The 20,440-nt window shown below is 43.7% G+C and overlaps 1 protein-coding gene across 7 annotated transcripts in view; it reads left to right on the top strand.

The window, feature by feature from the left end:
• The window catches only part of LOC148220323 (transportin-1-like), a 143,553-nt gene that overhangs the window by 78,894 nt on the left and 44,219 nt on the right, over positions 1-20,440 (top strand). For all 7 annotated transcript variants that reach the window (XR_015798843.1, XR_015798845.1, XR_015798847.1 and 4 more), the window contains exons 6-9: positions 13,672-13,778; positions 14,316-14,449; positions 17,961-18,042; positions 18,768-18,890. Coding sequence is in view for 2 of the 7 variants with exons in the window: in XM_088155465.1 (XP_088011591.1) it covers positions 13,672-13,778; positions 14,316-14,449; positions 17,961-18,042; positions 18,768-18,890 (446 nt within the window). In the remaining 5 variants the exon portion in view is untranslated. The remainder of the gene's footprint in view (positions 1-13,671; positions 13,779-14,315; positions 14,450-17,960; positions 18,043-18,767; positions 18,891-20,440) is intronic.

Consider the following 20,440-nt stretch of genomic DNA (forward strand, 5'->3'; position numbering starts at 1 on the left):
GGTATGATAGTCACATTGGCGCCTGTGTCCAGTACCCCCTCCACATGGAGGTGGTCTGGTCAATGGGTTAGGTTGCATGCCAGAGAAGGTTTTTCTTCACCCACCACTTCTGCCCAGTAGACTTCAGGTGATTTTCCATCTACTGGGACCTCCGCTGGGACGGGAATGGCCTGGGCGAGGATTTGTCCTTCAACCAGGTAATATAGTGGTAGAGGACATTGTGCCAGGAGAATGAGGCAGGTTATGCTTCCCTTGATGGTCATGGGAGCTACCTCAATCTCTAGGGGTGTGTGTGCTGTGTCCCCAAAAACAAAGTACTCACTGTCCAGCTTCATGTGGTTTAACGTCACTTCCTGTGTACTGTTAGGTAAGTCCACTGTTATGACTGTCCAATCAGGTGACCTGAAATGAAAACCTTTGGTAGTCACAAGCCTAAAACGGCCTAGTGGCTTCCAAACCTTGTTAATTGAACATTTAAAGTTTTCATTGCCATGCATCCCCACACCCTCTATTCCATCCTCCCCTTTTTTTTTTTAAGAGAGAGTCCTTTACTAGTGTGGAGCCCGCAGTATTTATAGCTGAGCGCGCTGTTGTGTTAAAGGCGGGTGCGCGCTGTAAAGCTAGTTTTTTTGTTTGTTGGACTTCTTCTGTTTCTGGTTGTGTGGACAGTCTCTGGCGAAGTGTCCTGGCTTCTTGCACTGGAAGCAGATGATCTGCTGCAGCTGCTCTGGTGACATTGGTTGCTTCTTGGCTTCTGGTGTTACAGCTGCCATGGTCTTTGGGTGTGCCAGTCCTGGATTTCTCTCGTCTCCACTGAGCAGTTCTGCTTTCCTGGCGCAGGCTTCTATCATCTGTGCTAAGCTAGGTGCTGGCTCGAGGGGAAGGCTGAGGATAACCCTACTGCAGGTTTCATTAGCATTCCTCTGAGCCATCTCTTTAATTAATTTGGCTTGTACCACCGGATCAGACACCTGTCTTTCCACTTGCACACGAAGGCGGTCTACAAACTGTAAGAAATTCTCAGAAGCAAACTGTTTAATGTTAACATAACTACCCTTGATATCTACTGTTGGTAATTGATTAAAAGCCTTTTCTGCAACATTGCATATTTTATCCAGGACAGACTTGGATAGTACTCTGGTTTGGCTCTCGGGGCAATGCCAGTTCTTTTCCCCACATAGGTGTTCATATGTTATGTCATTATTATCAGCATCTTTTGCATCATGTGAGCTTTGTAAAAGCTCTTGTAAAAGCACTTTCAAAGATCTTTTCCACAGGCTTTCCCATAGATGATATTCTGAGGGAGTTAACAGACATCGGAAAAGCTCTTTGATATCATATGGAACCAGTTCATTTGAGCTAAATGTGGCTCTCATCATGCCTTTAAAGATTTCACTATTTCTGCCAAATTCTCTCTGTACTTTCCAAATTTCCTTTTTATCTTGATAGGACAAACGTTGATAACTTCTTCTACCGAGATAAACTACAGGAGCAACTCATGGTACATACTCTTCTCCCAGGTGTTGACTTCCAGGGCTGGGCAACCCCCCCCCACCGGGCCTGGGAAGCTGCCCATCTCCCCCCCCCCCCCCCCCCCCCCCCCACCACAGGGACCCCATCTGTCCCGCAGGGGCTGTGAGCTGATACACCCCCACCCCCACCGGCACTGAACCCAGCAGGGGCTCCACTGCCCCCCCCCCCCTCCCGCAGTAGCTTGGAGGGAAGGAATGTGAAACTGGAGCAGGGGTGTGGTGGTGGGATTCAGGGTTGCAACACGTGTGGGCGGGGTTGCAGGGTGCCGTCATGTAGGTCAGCGTTTTGGAAGGGGGAGGGGGCAAGGCAGCCGAGGGCAGGGATGGGTTATGGGAGGGGACAGGGTTAGGGGCAGGGACCAGAGGGTAAAGGGGGTTGTGGGATGAAGGAGGAAACACGTGGCTGCCAGCATATGGGACCCCCCCCCACTCGCTCTATCGCATGGCCAAAGCTATCTTGGACCTTGACCCCTTCAGGTGTAGCCACATGGCTGTTGCCCTGAAGGGAAGGGAAATTACTTTTATAGCTTTCGGAACAGTGCCCCGAAGGAAAAACCCTTGGGTGGGAAGGGTACAAGGAAGGAGAGCTGGCAATTTTCGAAAAATCATCAGAACCAGGATACTGGGGAGGACTTAGGGGCCCAGAGCAGCTACAGCTGTGCTGGGTGCCCTGCGGTTCCCGGGGAGACCCGTGGGTCCCCTCCAGGTCCAGGTTATAGGGTTTTGGGGAAAGGGAAGGTGAATCTGAACTGTTTTGCTGCTGCTGCCTTTTGTTTTCTGTCTGAATTAAAGGTTTCCGAATTTGTAAGAATATCGGGAGGAATACAGAGGCTGTTTTATCTCCATTTTCCACTTTTAAAGTTAATAAATCCCCTATTTCATCCCAAAATGAAATCGAATTTATATCTTGCAATTCAAGGTCTGATGTTTCCACAGAAAGCCAGCTTGCAAAACGGGCTAATCTTTTCTTAGATATTAAAACATTTCCTGAACTTAATATTTCCCTGTGTTGGGATTTTATACCCTTTTGTAGGGCAGATTGCTGTAAGCCCATGATGTTTAGCAACTTGCCACTATATATACCCCACTACAGTTAAAACACAGGAAAAGAGTTAGTTGTTAAATTGTGCCAGGTACAGCATGGTTTTCAGGCTTTACTGGCTGCGGAGCTGATGTAAATTTCGCCGCTTTAGGGACCTATGTGGCCGAGTCGAGCTGCAAAAAACCGCAAAAACCGTAAAAAAAACCGATGCCGCCACTTTGAAACCGATCAAAGCTGCCTGCCTGCTGCGCCACGCCTGAGGTGGCCGCATCCAGCCCCCCCCCATCCCGTGCACCGCACCCCGTGCGCTGCACCAATCGTGTGCCCGCCGGGTTGCCCAGCCGCACGCGTGCCGCGCACACCTCCGCGCCGCCGCCTCTCTCGAGCGGTGCCGCGCTGGCCAAATGCCATGGTGAGACCCTCCTGCGGAGCTCCAGGAACCCACCCGCCACGAAAGGACGCTTTCACTCACCCTTTTATCTTGCAGGCAGAGGCGTCTGTGTAACTGTAGTGGGTCTCCATCCAGAACCGACCTGCCTGGGCTCCTGACAGGCTCTCGGTTAGTCCTTAAAAGTGTTCGAACTGCACAAAATGCAGCTCAAAGAAATTATGGTAGTTGATCAGCTCCAAGGCTTCTTGAATCCCGAAAATGGGAGTCACAGCTGGTCGTGGGTTTCTCTGTAGAGACCAACCACATGAGCGCCAACTGTGGCTTTTTGGACCCTTATTGAGTCTTCACCCTTTGGTCCTGACTAGCTCAGCTGTTAGGGTGAAGCCTCGGGATCTGCCACATGAACGTAAGTAAAAGATAACAAAAGAGGCTCTTTCTCCCTGGGGAGGTTGCAGAGTTTATTTCTTGTGGTTCCCCAGGAGCGACAGGAGATAGAAAGAGAAAAAGAAAGAGGGCGAAAGAGCGAGGGAAAGAGGTCAAGAGGGAGAGAAAGAGGGCGAGGTCAGAGGGCACAGGTCTTTTCTAGGGTCTGAAAGGGGGGCAGGAAGAAATTTGATCTCGGCCAGGTAGGTATGGCCAGGAGGGGAGAGGGACCAGACCACAGGACATTGCAGGGGTCACGGAATCTACCATTTCCAATACATCTAGGGAGATGCAACACTGCTGGGTGTGAGTGCCCTTGCAGTTCAGCTGGAACCTGGACAGATGTAACATCTGTGGGTTCCACTGCTGCACCATCTTTAAGGCAAGAGGAGGGTTTGTCACCAGCTGGGGAAAGGTACTTCTTCAGTATCTGGCTCATCTCACGTATCCCCTTCGCTAGAACCCCTACCCTCTCTGAGTGCTTCCTTTCTGAGGTGGGCTGTGGAGCAGGGTCAGGCTTTTGGGGCAGGGTCAGGCTCTGGGGTAACATCCCTAGTCTCTGAAACAGGGTCAGGCTCTGGGGCAGCATCACTATTTCCTGGGGTAGGTATCAGGGTTGTTATTCAAGTCACTCTCCCTTTATCTCTGAATGTTAGATAGAACAGGTTTAACAGGGATATCAGCAACACCAGCCACGGTATAATGTCATTAGCATTTAGAGCGGATTTTAACCCCTTGAAAACTGGTGGGGTGGACTTGAAAAACTGGGTGATGGGTTGGGAGAAAATTTCTCCTGCTGTCACTTCCTCACAGTAAGTACCATTATTGAAGTAGCCCCAAATCACACGCTTAGAGTGCGATAGCTCTGAATCCATGTGGCCATCTTCCAGAGAAAATTAAAAATCCATGAATTCCTCAACTGATCAACCCACAAAATGAACTGGATAATAGCCACAGTAACCTTGGTTATGAGACTGATGTTCAAAAAAGGGCTTGCAAATGGGAGAGATATAGCAGTGACCACATGGAGGCCAAACCAGGGTAAGTTGGACAACATAGTTCCACCTAACACAAACTTAGGTAACTGAAGAACTGTCTGTTATTCCTTTTTACATCCTGCTCTCACTGCCCTCAGGCAATGCCTCACGTTGGGCGCCAAAATCTGTCTTGGTTTGAAAGACAGGTATTTGCTAAGGAAAGGCAAGAACCCCTTCCCTGAGATGGAGAGTGCAACCCCCTCCCTTCTAATTATTATAGTTTGAAATCGGGGCTTTCAGGCAGAAGATATGGGAGGTAGGAATAACTGTTCTTTACTGATATATTTAACAAGGCAAACAAAAGAAACAACAACAGCTATAAAAATTGACAACACAACAGAACAGTATAACTCAGTTCCAGTTCTTTTTTGGCCACAGGCTCCCTCTCCCTGTGCTCAGTTACCAGTGGTGGGGGCAGGGCAGGTCCCACGTAGTCGAAGAGGGCTGGGTGATGGCGGCAGTGGCCCAGGTGTGAGAGGGATGGAGGAGCGACTCCCCTCTCATGGTGTCAGTCGTGGTGCTCAGCAGAGTGTCCGGAGGTTGTAGGATGAAGTGGGAAGGCAGCACTGCAATGTCTGATGGCAGGGAATGTGGCTCCCGTCGTTGGGATGGGGGGGATGATGCTAGGTTGGAGCCCTGGCTGTCTTCCTTTGACTCCAGAAGTGAGTTAGAGAGCGAGCGAGAGCCCAGGCCCCTGTCCCACCTTTTCTTTTCCGGTGTTCCCCCTGTCCCCACCCCCCTGTGAGAGAAACTGTTACTACTAAGGTGTAGCTGGAAATACTTAGCATAACAATGGGAAAAATTCCACAGAAAGAAAAGGGAACAATTCAACCCCCAACATTTGTCTATTAAATTTTTCACACACTCTAAAATAAAAGGAATAAATAATACAACGGATAATATAATGCCTAATACATATAAGCCTACTTTAACCAAATTCCTAACCCAGTCAGTGAGTCCCCAATCTCCCAGGAGCTGATATAGCCAGTCATACCCATCATCTAATTGCAGCTTGTTTACACCTTATTTTAGGGTTTGAATTATGGAATTAAGCAGTTCTCAGGCAAAGATATGGGGATAGAAATAACAGTTCTTTACTAGTATTTCTAACGAGACAAACAAAACAACAACTATGAAATTAACAACAAACAGAACAGTAACCCAGTTCCAGTCGTTCTTGGCCACAGGCACCCTTCCCTCTGGTGCAGTTACTGGTGGTGGACAGGGGCAGATCCTGCGCAGCTGCAGGAGTGCTGGGGGTCATGGTGGCAGTGTCCCAGGTGGGAAAGGGAAGGACGAGAGGCTCTGCTCACAGATTCTTGGGGCAGTGTCCGTTTCGGTGCTCAGCAGGGTACTTGGAGATAGCAGGCTGAAGTGAGAAGGCAGCAGTGCGGGGATCCAACAGCAGAAAAGGTGGCTCCTGGCGTTGGGATGGCGGGGGTGGGAGGAACAGCAGTGACCGTTCTCCACCAACTTCACAAGCAAATGGAGGAGATCCAGTGCCTCCCCCTCCCTTTACTTGCTGCTGATCTCGCAGTTTTTCTGCCCCCTTTCCCCTGCCTTTCCTCCCCCTTCCCCCTGTCACTAGCCATCAGCGCTAGCACCTAGCCATCAGCGCTTTCTTATCAGGTCAATGGCAAAAATTCCATAGAGAGGAAAAGGAAAAACACAACCCCCAACAGCTAGCCAACAGCCTAATCGGTTAAGTAAACCTAAGGCTTTTGCTGCTGCTACACCAGGGGTAAAAAATGATGCTGCTCATCACTGTCCCTTAGACCAAAAATCAAGCTGGCCATCACAATCTTTGTCAAAAGCATGTAAGGTTCTCTTAATTCTAGAGGGATACTTATGTTGAAAAATCATGGACATGTGACATGTTTGGGGTTAAAAGGGATAATTGCCCAAGGCTACATTGTCCTCCTTTAATATGCAATGGGATGGCAGGCCAGGACTTGTCCCCACAAATTAAAAATACTCCATGAGATAAAAGTAAAGGAGCATTGGTGGAGCGAGAAATTATTCCAGATGTATAATTACACCAAGCACTTGCATTTTTATACATAGGGTGGTGAGGGGAAACATCCCATGCCTTAGACTGATTTTTCTCAGAATAATTATACCTTACACAAAAATCCATTTTCACTGAGCCCAGAAGTTATAACTCCTGAGGCTCAAGGGATGCCAGGGAAAGATAAGGGGTCCACTGGTCCCAGGTGTCATCATGATTGCTGTTTTGAAACACTATATTTGCCTGAGGCAGGCAAGGCCAATTGTCTAGGGGCAGAGCAACAAGGCAGGTTGAAAAGGGATTATCTGGGGGCGCAGTGGCCAAACACAATGTATCTTGTAGTGTAATATTTGCTAAGGTTGCCCAGACATTTGTTTTTGGTTGGTTAACACACCAGGTCTCAGCACTAGAAACAATTTCCAGTAAATACCATAACATTTGGGAAGTCATTGTTTTTCCTTATTCTCAGTGGCAGTAAGCCACTGCTCTGGAGTAATTTCCAATTGTTGAGGTAAACCAAACTTATACTCACACACTACCTGTTGAATTTGTGCATGATGTATGGAGTACTGGTTCTCCCAGATGGGACAACCTAACCCTGTAAACCCTGATACCTTAGGTAATCCAAACCATTTTCCCAAGGGCATAAGTCAGTTAGAAGTTAAACAGCTGTTGATGTGGTGGCGAGGTCCTGTTCCTGAGGGTCCTCCTCCGATGCTGGTATTACAGGTGGGTCCTCAGGTGCTGCAATCAGGGATTCTTGAAATGGCTTCACATTCTTTGTTGGAATCCACTTGGGACCATTCTCTGTGGAGACACATGAAAAGCCTCTTCCCCAGGTGATCAAAGGATAAGGCCCCAATATTTTGCTGGATTCTGGGTCTTTTACTAAAACAGGGGGCTTTTCCTTTAGTTGCAATTGTGAATTACAATTAAAATGTCAAACAATCAGTGGATTCGGGTCCATAAAAGAACAATAAAAAAGTTAAAAACATAAAGGGCTTTCTACAGTCTCTCGGCAGGTGTGCCATCTCCACCCCTCCCTTTCTGTTGTATTAAGAGATGCTTGAGAGAGCCATGAGCTGGTTCAATGATAGACTGGCCTGTTGGGGAATGAGGAATACCTGTTTTGTGAGTAATTCCCCATAGAGCAAAAAAGGTAACAACTCGATGGGAAATATAAGTGGGGCATTATCTGTTTTTACCTCAGAAGGTATAACAAGAGTTGCAAAAGCAGCAGTAGTGTTTACAGACATCTTTAGATTTTTCCCCTGAATGGGCTGATGTGAAAAGAGCACCAGAAAAGGTGTCGATAGAGGAATGAATGTATTTTAAACGGTCATAATCAGAAAAATGGGTAAAATCTGTCTGCCAGATTTAAAGGCTTTGAAGTCCTCTGGGATTAACACCTCCTGCAACAGATGGAAAGGAACACCTTTGGCAGTCAAGATAAACAGCGATAATCGCTGAAGCTTGGGCTTTAGTAATGCCAAAGTTCCGAATCAAAGCAGCAGCATTCTGGTGAAAAAATTAGTGACTCAATTTAGCCTGCTCCATCTTATTAGGTAGAACAGAATTTTGTACAGGCATTGTTAAAAGATCAGCCTGCCTATTCCTTTTAGCCAAAAATCCGGGAAGGTCTGTATGCGATCGAATATGCATAACAAAGTAAGGAGATGTTCTATTTTCTAAGGAAAAAACAAGGAGCTGGAACCAATAACAGAGTTGTGAATTTTCAACCTCTTTCAAAACTGATGCTTCAGCTCTCATCACAATTTCTGCAACATAAGCTGAATCTGTTACCAAATTAAAGGGATCAGAAAATCTTTGAAAAGCTCTGACAACAACAGCTAGTTCAACAATTTAGGGTGACCCATCTACTGTGGACACATGTGATTTCCAAGTACCAGATGAGGGATCTCTCCATACCACCATTGATTTATGGGAGCGACCAGAACCATCTGTGAATATTGTTAAGGCTTTAAGTGGAACCTCACTCCTCTTTGGTTTTTCTATCAATTGAAATAAAGGGGTTAAAAGCTTATGTTTTGGAGGGTGTATTGAGATTTGCCTGCTGAATTCAGCAAAGGCCATCTGAATAGCCTCAGATTCCTGAAATATCCAATCCAAATAAAAGGTGGTAAGAGGCACAAAAATAATGTAAAAATCCACTTCTGCCAGAGAAGTGAGTCTCTGCCAGGCTTTAACAATCAGTTGAGCCATGATTTCATGTTGGGTACTGATGGTTTTGGTCACTTGGTGTGGTACAAAAATCCATTCAATGATAAGCAAAGGGTCTGGTGCATTGGAGTTCCATTGAAATATCAAAGCATGGGGCTGTTTGCTGGGTGCAAGATTATTAAAAGGAAAGGCAGCTCAGGTGCCCAGCGTGCAGCTTGCCGGTTTGCTAAGGCATCACAAATGCCCTGCAGGGCTTGATGAGCCTGTGAATTGAGTCGTCTAGGTGACAAAAGGTCTGAGTCCCCTTTTAGCAGTTCAAACAAAGGACTCAGCTCTGCATTTGAGATTCCTAATAAAGAGTGCACCCAGTTAATTGGTCCCAAAAGTTTCTGTGCATCATGTAAGGTGCGAATGTTAGTCTAAATTTGTAGATTTTGGGGAGAAATTGAGTGGACTCCAATGTGCCATCCCAAATATCTTCACGGAGGATATTTTTGTACATTTTCAGAAGCAATGCAAAGCCCTGCCTGACTCACAGCTTCGGTGACAAGGGCTAAGCTTTTCTCCATGATCTCCTGCTGTTCAGCTGCTATAAGAATATCATCCATGTAATGATACAAAAGAACATCAGGCATTTGCTGCCGAACAGGACTGAGAACCTTAGCAACATACCACTGGCAAATAGGAGAATTCCGCATTCCCTGAGGTAAAACAGTCCAGTGGTATCGCTGCAAGGGCGCCTGCATATTTATGGTAGGAACTGAAAAAGCAAATTTTGGAGCATCATCAGGATACAAAGGAATGTTGAAAAAACTATCTTTTAAATCAATGACTGTCAAATGCCAATTTAGAGGGATCATGGTAGGAGAGGGGAGCCCAGGCTGCAGGGCTCCCATTTCCTCCATTACACACTTAATTTTGTGGAGGTCTTGGAGCAAATGCCACTTGCCCATTTGTTTTTTAATAACAAACACAGGGGAATTCCAAGGGCTGGTAGAAGGGGCTATATGCCCTTTCTGGAGTTGTTGCTGAACCAATTCTGTTAATGCACACAGTTTATGCAATGGTAGGGGCCAGTGGCTCACCCATACTGGCTCAGAAGTTTTCCAAGTCAGTTTGAAAGTGCTGCACGTTCCAGTGACCCCAAGGCAAAATTTGACTGCATAAAAATTTCCCACTAAGTTAATACATCCCTTCCTCACAAAACCAGGGGGATAGGAAACACAAAAGGTTTGACTGTAGCAATCCGGCCCTCAGGTCCTTTAATTTGTACTAAGTGTTGGCTTTGCAGGCTTTGACTATACCCCCCCATGCCTGAGAGCATCTAAGGCACAGTCATTAATGGCCAATCATTGGGCCATTGGTTTTTAGAGATAACAGTTAAATCTGCACCAGTATCAATAAGGCCTGTTAAGACTATGTCCTTGCCTTTCAGAGTCACTTTGCATTGGCATGTGGGACACTGAGATGTGATATGTTGTGTCCAAAGAATTTGTGGAACCCTGAACCAAACCGGCCTCCCCTATGCTCAGCTATTGGGGGGGGGGGCAGATAAGGATGCTGCAGGGAAAAATATGAGTTGGGCTATTTTGGTCCCGGCTGGGACCACACAGGGTGGCTGTGGGGTCCAAGCCATGATCTTTATCTCCCCAACCAAGTAAGAGTCTATGACTCCTGGCAACACAAACAATCCTGTTATCGAGGTAGATGATATACCTATGAACAATGTGTGGTAACTGGGTGCCAAGGGTCCATAGATGCCTGTAGGGAGACAAAAAATTGTGCTGTTAGACAACGTTACTGTGTTATTGGTTGATATGTCCACTCCTGCACTGCCTGGGGTGGCTGCACGTAGGTCGGTGTTGGTCTGGTGGGTGGGGGCAGGGTGGTTTGAAAGCTGAAAATTTCTCCTGGTTGCTGTGTCAGCTATGGTATTTCTCTCTGTACGTCTCAGCCCCACACTCCAAAAGAAGTTTCCCTGCTGCAAAGGCTGGCTATTTTGGTGAAACTTAGAGCGGCATTGATTACTTAAATGAGGGTCTTTCCAACAGTGAGGGCACAGATCCAGGGTCTTGGGTTTCCATATTCATGCTTTTTTGCCGTCCCTTTTAATGTGTCTGGGTTCCCTGCAACCAAAGCAAACCAACTGCTTTCCGGGGACTAATTTGAGGGCAGCAAAAGCATCAGTTATGCCTTGCCCCATGGCCTGATAGGTGATTGTCGTGGTGTGCTGCAATGTCACCAAGCGGTTACAGGCTTCTATCATTTGAAGCAATGTGGGCTCAGGTTCGGAGGGCAGGGATTTCAAGAGGCGCTTACAGTCTTAATTTGAATTTTCTATAGCCAGCTTAAGGAGTACAACTTCCCTTGCTTGATCATTATCAATTTGTCTCTCCAGTGTTTGTTTTAATCTGTCCACAAACTGCATATGGGGCTCCTGGGGAGCTTGTTTAATATTTATGAAAGACTGTTGTGGGGTTCTGGCATCAGGAATCTTAAGAAAAGCCAAACGAGCTGCCTCTGTGAATCCCTCTAGGGCTTCTCTCGATAAAGCAGCTTGGCCATTAGGATCAGTATGCACCCCCTCCTCTGCCATGTGGTCAATAGTTAAGGCAGCCAGGGCTTGGTTAGCATGCCCTACAAATGTTGCAAGTAAATTTTCCAGTCTTTTTTTCCATTGTGCCATGAATATTGCATATTATATCGGTGTAAGCAAAAGATTTGCCAGAGACTTAATGTCATGAGGAGTCATGAGGTGAGTAGTAAAAGTTGCTCTTAATAAATCACTGAAGTAAGGAGACCCCAAATCATATTCCACTGCAGTACAGCACAGTTCCTTAATTTCTGAGTGCCCCAAAGGCTCCCATTGTGGGTTTTCCACCCTCAGGCCGAGTCACACGGGGGCAACAAAGATTTCTGCCACAGTCTCAAAGTCTCTCTCCTTAAAGGCTTTCTTTTTTATCCGTAACCAATTATTATGTGTATCCATAGGGAATAAGTCCGGATCTCTTTTGGGGCTGGGGTGGAAAGGGTCGAGTTCCCCTTCACTGCTAGAGTCAGTGTCCCCTGTATAAGCGGTAGGTGTTTGGCGGCTCTGGGGTCATTGGTGATCTAGCAGTGGGACTGTGGGTGGCTACCAGGCTCTAACCCTGGCACTCATTAGGGAGGGCGTGTGAACAGCAGATGGGGAGAGCAAGCTGGGCAGGTTTTGGTCCAGCACGGTTGTTATGGCCGTTTCAGAGATAGTTTCACAGGCAGCCTCACTCCCTCCTTGCTTTTGAATTGCGTCCATAACCACCCTCCATGCAGGAAGTATTTGCAATTCTGGCTCATGGCCAGGGAGAGTGGCCAGGTTGTAGAGTTTAATGCCGACCCTGTTACAGTAGCAGAGGGTGAAAATAGAAAAAGGGGTGGTATCGGGAAACATGTGTGACACCCATCGTAGAAGTGACTTAAGGTCATGCTTGGGGATGGGGGAGCCATGCTTGCCTTAATCAGCGAGCATGGTTTTATAGACGTCTCTCTCATTGGACATATCCTGTCCCATAGTTTGTTTCCCCTGGCTCACCTGTCACATCACATCAGGACAGGTGATTGTGGGCCCAGACGTGGTTCTCTCACCAACACAATAAGTTCCAGGGTGTCCTGGTTTAGGGCAAATTTGGGGGAAAACCTCCAGAAGGAGCCCCCAGACAGCAAAATTCCCACGACTCCTCCCCCCCACCACCGGGTTCGGGAAGAATTTCCTCAGAGAAGAGTGGGAAAAAAACCTGTTTATTTAACAAGCAAAACACTCCCCAGCACAAGAAAAAAACAACACCAGCTGACAAAAAAACTCTTTCACCGTTCAGAAGGGATGACAAACTCAGTCTCTCCGGCGAGTGGTCGCCCAGTTATCAGTCTCTGGCGCTGGGGAATGACTGCTGCAGGTGACAGAGTGTAGACTCCCGGTGTTTCTTGGGGTTTCCCAGGTCCCCGTCCAGAACAGGTTCAGATGGTATCCAGGAGAGGGAGGGGACGGGGTGGAAAAGAAAACAGTCCAGGGAAAAAGTTGGACTGCCTAGCTGAACTAACTAATAAGCAAAAGCAAGGGCAAAGCGAAGGAAAGAAAAAGAGGCAGAAGCGAGCGAGCAGGCAAGCAAGCAGGCAAGCAAGCTGAGCTAAAACCTCTCCTAAACACAGACCATGGGGGAGGTGAGCCGGCTGATAACAAGACAAAACAAAGCTTCACTTTCAGAGTCAGTCCTGGAAGCACAGGACATAATACCAAACATAATCAGAACACACGATTGGAGATACAAACACCATAACATCACCCTAGGACACAGGGACTCACCAATTGCTGCCAACTAGGCCGGTTATTCTCCTCACACCGGAGCATTAATTATCGACGATTGAGAGAGAGATGGGGACTACTGAATCATGATCAGAATCCAAATTTTACTGTGTGCTACATATGCTTATATACCATTTACAGGAAGGCTAGTAATTTTTGCTACAATCATTTAGTTAAACATCACACAGAAAACCTTTACATTCCTACTTAGTAAAATCTTCTTTCCTGTCAGCCAGACTTGATCCAATCTTCTTGTAATCTTCAGAGCTCTGTTTGCTCTTGCCAAGGCATCTTGGTTATCAAGCTGCATATGCTGATTAAATCTACAGCGCTATCAGTCTGAGTTACCATAGGGGGTGACTTGAGATGGATACTCTATTGGAGGTCAAGATTTGTACAGTTTTTAGTAAACTTAGAGCAGAACCTGCCATGCAGTGTTTTGGCATGATTATTACCTTAACTGGAATTACTTTGTACTTGACTTCTCACATCTGAGCCCTTCATGATAGCAGGAAGGGGCAACCCGCCTTTGCATTTCAAAGCCCTTCAAATAGCCTTTGTAATTAAATGTACTTCCTCTTTTTGTGCTTGATAGCTCTTAATAACATAAGAAATTTCTCAACTCCTTGGATTATTGAGATGAGTAAAATGAGAAAAAAATTGTGTGAAACCTGTGAAGATATATGAGATGTCATTTCCTTTATTCTTCTGATTCACTTAGGTATTCTGATAACAACCATTGCTTCAAAAGGGGAATTGCAGAATTGGCCTGACCTCTTACCAAAGCTTTGTAGCCTGTTGGATTCTGAAGATTACAATACCTGTGAAGTAAGGAGGCTTATTTTGAAATGTATTATCTTGTAAATTTAATTATTTTTTGCCTTTCTTCATAGATACTATATATACATATAGTATTTTTTGTGGGTATGTATGCACATATATAATATTTTTTTTACAGTATTTATGAAGGAAAATAAATACCAGCTCAACTGTTTTAAGCTATGAGGAGAAAAATCTTGTCTGACTTTTAAAAAAAGATTGCTTTTAAGCATTTTTTAAAATATTATTAAATAAATGAGCACTGAATGTTAAAATTAAAATTACCACTTACCTATTATAGACTCAGCCAGCTTGAGATCTTACAGATGGCAATATAAAGTGCTTAAATAAGAAGTCTTTAAGGCTGTTTAATTTAACTCTGTATTTAGTTAGCTGCATTTACTTTGTTAATTAGCTACGTTTACTGTGGTCTTTTGCTAAAATTATCTGTTCTGTAAAAACCTGGAAATGTTGCTTTCTTCAAAATGTAAAATAACAGAATTTTCTTCTGCTTTGGGATGTTTGTTTGCTTTTGTTTTTAAACAGGGTGCATTTGGTGCTCTTCAGAAGATATGTGAAGATTCTGCTGAAATTTTAGATAGTGATGTATTGGACCGACCACTCAATATCATGATACCTAAATTCTTGCAGTTCTTCAAACACAGCAGTCCAAAAATAAGGTAAGTTTAGGTGTTATACTTAAGTTATCTGTTAAAAATGTATTTACATGAGTAGCGAAGTTGATATTTTGTAGATCAGTTTAAAACATACTTAGATTTTTAAAATGATCCTGCATATGCAAATGTGAGAAGGCACAGAAATTTTATGCATGTCATTTCCACACTCATCTGTTTAGTTAATAGATCAGCCTCACCTCTTTATACATCTTCCAAATCAAGAATCTGTGTGACTTTGAAATTAAAATTAATTTTTAAGAATTTACATATTATTATGAAAATTTCAGTGCTGTGGTTAAAATTTCAAATTCTGATTCGAAAGAACTATCTTGCATTTGTTTTGTTATGACTTCAGCAACGAGAGAGTAAAAAATCATTTGCTGATAATGGTTTCTGAGTTCTTGCAGAAAAGTATTTTTCTGCTTTAACTCTATCAAAACTTATAAAGCTCTTTATCTTTCAGCTAGATCAAATTAAATGGATTCAACATTCTTTTACTTTAATACAGTATTAATCTCTCCAAAGTAATAGAAGTATAGAAGAAACATTCCAAAATTAATTTATTATTGCTAATATTTATCAACAAGAACAGTAGCTTTTACCCTGAAATGAGCCAGCAATGTGCCCTTGCCACAAAGAAGGCGAATGTCATCCTGGGCTGGAGTGTTGCCAGCATGGGAGGTGATCTTTCTCCTCACCCTCCAGATGAGGCCACACCTAGAGTACTGTGCCCAGTTCTGGGCTCCCCAGTACAAGAGAGACATGGAGCTACTGGAGCATCTAGTGAAGGGCCACAGTGATGATGAAGGGACTGGAGCATCTCTCCTATGAGGAAAGGCTGAGAAAGCTGGGACTCTTTAGCCTAGAGAAGAGGAGGTTCGGGGGTGACATCATCCATGTGTATAAATACCCAAAGGGAGAGCACAAAGAAGACAAAGCCAGGCTCTTTTCAGTTGTGTCCAGTGACAGGACATGTGGCAATGGGCACAGACTGAGACACAGGAGGTTCCCACTGAACATTGGGAAGCACATTTTTTACTGTGAGGGTGACCAAGCACTGGCACAGGTTACTCAGAGAGGTGGTAGAGTCCCCATCCTTGGATATATTCAAAAGCAATCTGTAAGGCCCCAGAAAACTTGCTCAATGAGACTCTTATAAGGCCTTATGGTTGTTCATGTACTCTGAGTTTGACACGCAGGAGAAATACTGACAAGATATTCTCAAGGAGGCAAAACAACAAAAAACTTTACTGTCAACTTTGTAAAATCAGAGAACTTTTGCAAAAGTTTAGAGCAGCATTCAATCAACATAAAACACTTCTCAAAGCATTAACTTGGCCCATTCAACTTAGCAAACTCCAAGCCCATCTAATTTTAAATTACTCAAAACTCCAAGAAGAGGGAATTAAAAGAAGAAGAAAGAGAGAGACACATAAAAAAGATATATAAAAGAACAAATATAGCTACCACTCCTGGTTCCAGCAGTGTTCAGCTGATAGAAACTCCAAGAGGAAGTAGGGTCAAAACGTGCTCACTTCATGTCCTGGGTTAAATATCCTTTGGCTTTCCTGGGCTCTTCCCCCAGGTGGGACTTCTTGTCATCTGACCACTCTGGGGCTAGACTGGGGCTCCAGGGGCAGAGTGTGGAACATTGCCTCCAGTGTGCCAGTGATTGGTGGCCCCTGCAGGGGTTGAGATACAGGCTGTTTGGAGCAGGGCATTGCCTCACCAGAGCAAGGCTCAACCTGCCCCTTCCCTCGCACATGTACCCGAAATATTTCAAGCCAGCAATCCTTCCTGTCTCTCACACTGTTGTGATGTGGTCCTGTGCAACCAGCTGTAGGTAGCCCTACTTGAGCAAATGATCTACAGAGGTCCCTTCCAACCTGAATCATTCTGTGTGATTCTCAGAAATTTTTTTGGACTCCTCTTTGAAAATTATATTGAAAGATTCTACAACTTGGTGGGCTCAGTTATTGCCAGCAGTAGTATAGATGGTGAAGAGTATAACTAGGAATATATCTTGATAGGATTTAAATAAGATTTAGAAACTCACCTAAAATAGATGCACACTAAGAAAAATATATAAAAAAGCATGATCTGGCAATTGTAGAAATATAAGCTTTTGCTTTGATAGGTAAACCAGTTTCAACTTTAAAGCAGATCATCTGCTGACCTGTGGCCTGGTTTCAGTACATAGTACTGAAGTATGAAGAATATTAGTTGTGTCAGTAAAAGACTATTAATACTTAATAGTATTTAAATATTATCAGTATTTAAATCTGTGAGGAGACAACTTTTGAACACTATTTTATGAAACTTCCAAGAAATGTCTGAAGAGACTAGATGTTTGGAGTTATATTAGTAAAAATACTTGAATGGATCTTCAGAGGCTTTTAAAGGTAGCTTTATCTTGTGCCTTTACTTATATAATTTGGCTTTTGTGTCTCTGAGAATGAAAAAGACTTGTAAGCAATGGCTCTGCATGAAATGGAAGAACCAGCTCTTCACTTTTAGTTTGTTTCTACCACAAGTGTTTTATTATGTATCCTAATGCAAGTGTGTATTTGTTCTAAGCTACAACTATATTAGTGATGCATATTGGTCTCATTAAATGGCAAAAATCTTGCAAAGCTAATTGGAAACTGAGCAATGAAGAAGGGCATGATAAAATTTCACCATGTTAACTTGTATGGAATTGTTAACATGGTTACCAAAAATCGGTGAAAATAAAACTCCTTAACACCAATGTAGCATTAAGGAACAGGCATTCTTTATTCAGCTGGATGCACGGAGGGATATCTTCTCTGAAATATCGTGCCTCCTGAGTACAGAAAAAGTTCCTGTTTATATATTATATTTTACATACATATACATCGACTTTCCCAGAAGGAACATATGTATTATAATCATTTCCCCAAAGTCATTAATATATTTTCCCTCCCTTTTACACATGCATTCTTCTGTCCTGAGGTTCTTTTTGGTGGTCCCTGGTGGTTGGCAACCCCAAAGTCATACCTGACCACCTGTTTAACTGATAAAAGTTGGCATAACTGGGCTGACTGCTTTCCAGTTCTTCTTCTTACAGAAAAGCATTGTGTGGTTCCATAGGTCAGTGGTCTTTGAAGAATAAGTACCGTGCTAGCTCACCAGGTGCAAACGATTCTTCATCATCTGGCAACAATATCAGAGAAAGCTGATAATCATAATATACTGAAAAAGAACATCCTTACATAGTGTTTGGAACAAATGTTCCAGGTAGTCATCCTTCTATGGTTCTTATTTACTGAATACTTAATTTAAAATTATTTATTAGATATATTGGAGTATAAGGTAGTACTTAAAAATGTGGTTTAGTAATTTTTATTGGTAACAACAGATGTTCAGATTTAATCCCTCTTACCTCTAGAAGATGCCTGGACAGTGTGATTTGCTTCCTATTTTTTTTATGTCTATGCACAGTTTGGAAAATGTTTAAGACATGAAAAACATATTTCTACTGTTCAATTTGTAGGTCTCATGCTGTTGCGTGTGTCAATCAATTTATCATCAGCAGAACTCAAGCTCTTATGTTGCACATAGATTCTTTTATTGAGGTGAGTACATTTTTGGTTGGAGGGGTAAGTTAAATAATATATCTTATTTATCAAGAGCTTTGAATAATGTTTTACAACCACCACTACCCCTAAACTCCACATTGATGACTTCCCATTCTTAGCTTCGATCCCTATGGGTTAAAAGTCATTCTGCATGCTTATGCTCAAATTAGTCTAAGCACTCTCCTAGCCCAAGAAATTAGTATTTTGAAAATGCTTCCTTTTCAGAAATACAGGAAACTCTTCTTGCATTGAGGTACTGGCAGCAGTCTGTCACTTACCTGTGATGGAGAGTTCAGTACAGGGATCACCATGTCACTGAGTCTAGATTATGGGTCTCTGAATAGTACTACTGAATGTGGATTAGAAGGATGACATTTTGGCTTAACCAGGGTATTTTATTTGCTGCTTTTACCTTCTGAAGGTGTTTTCTAGCTGCAGAACTTCATCAATGTTTAGGGAAAAAAATTCAGGGAATAATGTTCTTGTGTCTAATGAACACATGACCAAATCACTGGGTAACAATACACGTTGAAAGTATGAAGAGTTCATTTGCTAAATCATATGTCTTTAGGAAATAATACAGTTTTCTGAGGTGAATGGGTGGGATGGTACAGAAGTACATGTTTGCATACTTTCGTTTGCCAATAATATAAATTTTAATACAAATTGAACTAGATGATTTGAGGCTTTTCTACTATTCTACTAGTATTACTTTCCAACAGAATCTTTTTGCACTGGCTGGTGATGAGGATCCTGAAGTACGCAAAAATGTTTGTCGTGCTCTGGTAATGTTGCTAGAAGTTCGAATGGATCGCCTGCTTCCTCATATGATTAGTATAGTTGAGGTGAGTCTTATTTCTCAGATTGTATGCTGAAACATGTTTGAGATTGCAGAAATAAGTAAATTAAAAGCATACATCAGAATAGATATGTTACATTTGTGCTTGCCTACTCTTTGTTTTCCGTCAAGATTGAGGTTGCAAAAGTTTCTTTTTAGCTAATTGCCAACATGACGTATTTGACTGCATATGGCAGTTGTTCATTCTTCTTTAAGTGAATTGATCCTGAAATGGCCAGGATCAGCTATACCATGGAACAGCCAGGCATTGCTTGACCACAAGTGAGATCATGTTAAAAATCTTAGTTCTGGTGCTGATACTGTTACAGTTTACACATTGAAGCTGTCACCTTTTTTGGATCTTTTGCCACAGCAAGGTTAAGGAATGTAATTTTAAATATCTGAGATGGTCTTTGAGCTACTAACAAAGCTGTCTGCCATTGCATTCGATTTTATAGGTGAGTGTCCTTGGATAGTTCCTTGATTATTCTAGATTAGTGCAGACTTGCCTACCAGAGGATCAATCAACTGGTACTTGTTTGCTCAACTGAGTTGCAATTTCCATGTTTCTTGGAAATACTGGCAGTTTCTAGATAGCCTTTACATACACTACTTGCTAGACTGGAAATATAACAAAGATCAGAATCTTTCTCATGCACATATATGAACAACTGGGTCATAACCCAGTGTCAAATTCCATAAGTGCCAAGTCCAGACAATATAAGGCAGGTTTGTTTTTCTTTTTTTGCTTTTGGACAAAGACATTAGAGAGGCATAAAACTGAGGAGACTTGTAGCATCTGTCTAGTGTTGTCTGGAATTCCATTACACCAAGCCTGGCACATATTTTCTCATCTAACACAGGACAAGTAGGCATTGTTGGTGCTTGAGATAGTGTTTTTTCTTTTGTTTGGTCTAGTTTGGGTCTTTTTTTGGAGAGAGAGACAATAAAGCTTTGGAGATTATACTGTCAACAAGAATCCTAGAATGGTTTGGGTTGGAAGGAACCTTAAAGATCATCTAGTTCCAACCCCTCTTCCATTACTGAAAGGTACTCTACAATCTACCTTCTTTTCTGAATAGGTTTCTAAACTGGAAGCAGACTGAACATCCCCAACTCTCTTAGTCTGTCTTCGTGGAAGAGGTGCTTCAGCCCTCTGAGCATTTTCGTGGCCTCTGCTGGATTTGCTCCAGCAGCTCCACATCCTCCTTATGTTGGGGGCCCCAGAACTGTATGCAGTACTCCAGGTGCGGTCTCACAAGAGTGGAGTAGATGAGAAGAATCCCCTCCCTTGACCCACTGGCCACACTGCTTTGGTTGCAGCCCAGGACACAGTTGGTTTCTGGGCTGCAAGCACAGATTGCCAGCTCATGTTGAGCTTCTCATCAACTACCACTCCCAAGTCCTTCTCAGCAGGGCTGTTCTCAATGCATTCTCTGCCCAGCCTGTACTTGTGTTTGGGATTGCCTCTACCCAGGTGCAGAACCTTGCCCTTGGCCTTGTTGAATTTCATGAGATTCATACAGACCCACCTCTCAAGCCTGTACAGGTCCCTCT

This window comes from Sturnus vulgaris, chromosome W (assembly GCF_052056855.1).
Source record: "Sturnus vulgaris isolate bStuVul1 chromosome W, bStuVul1.hap1, whole genome shotgun sequence".
Lineage (NCBI taxonomy): Eukaryota > Metazoa > Chordata > Aves > Passeriformes > Sturnidae > Sturnus > Sturnus vulgaris.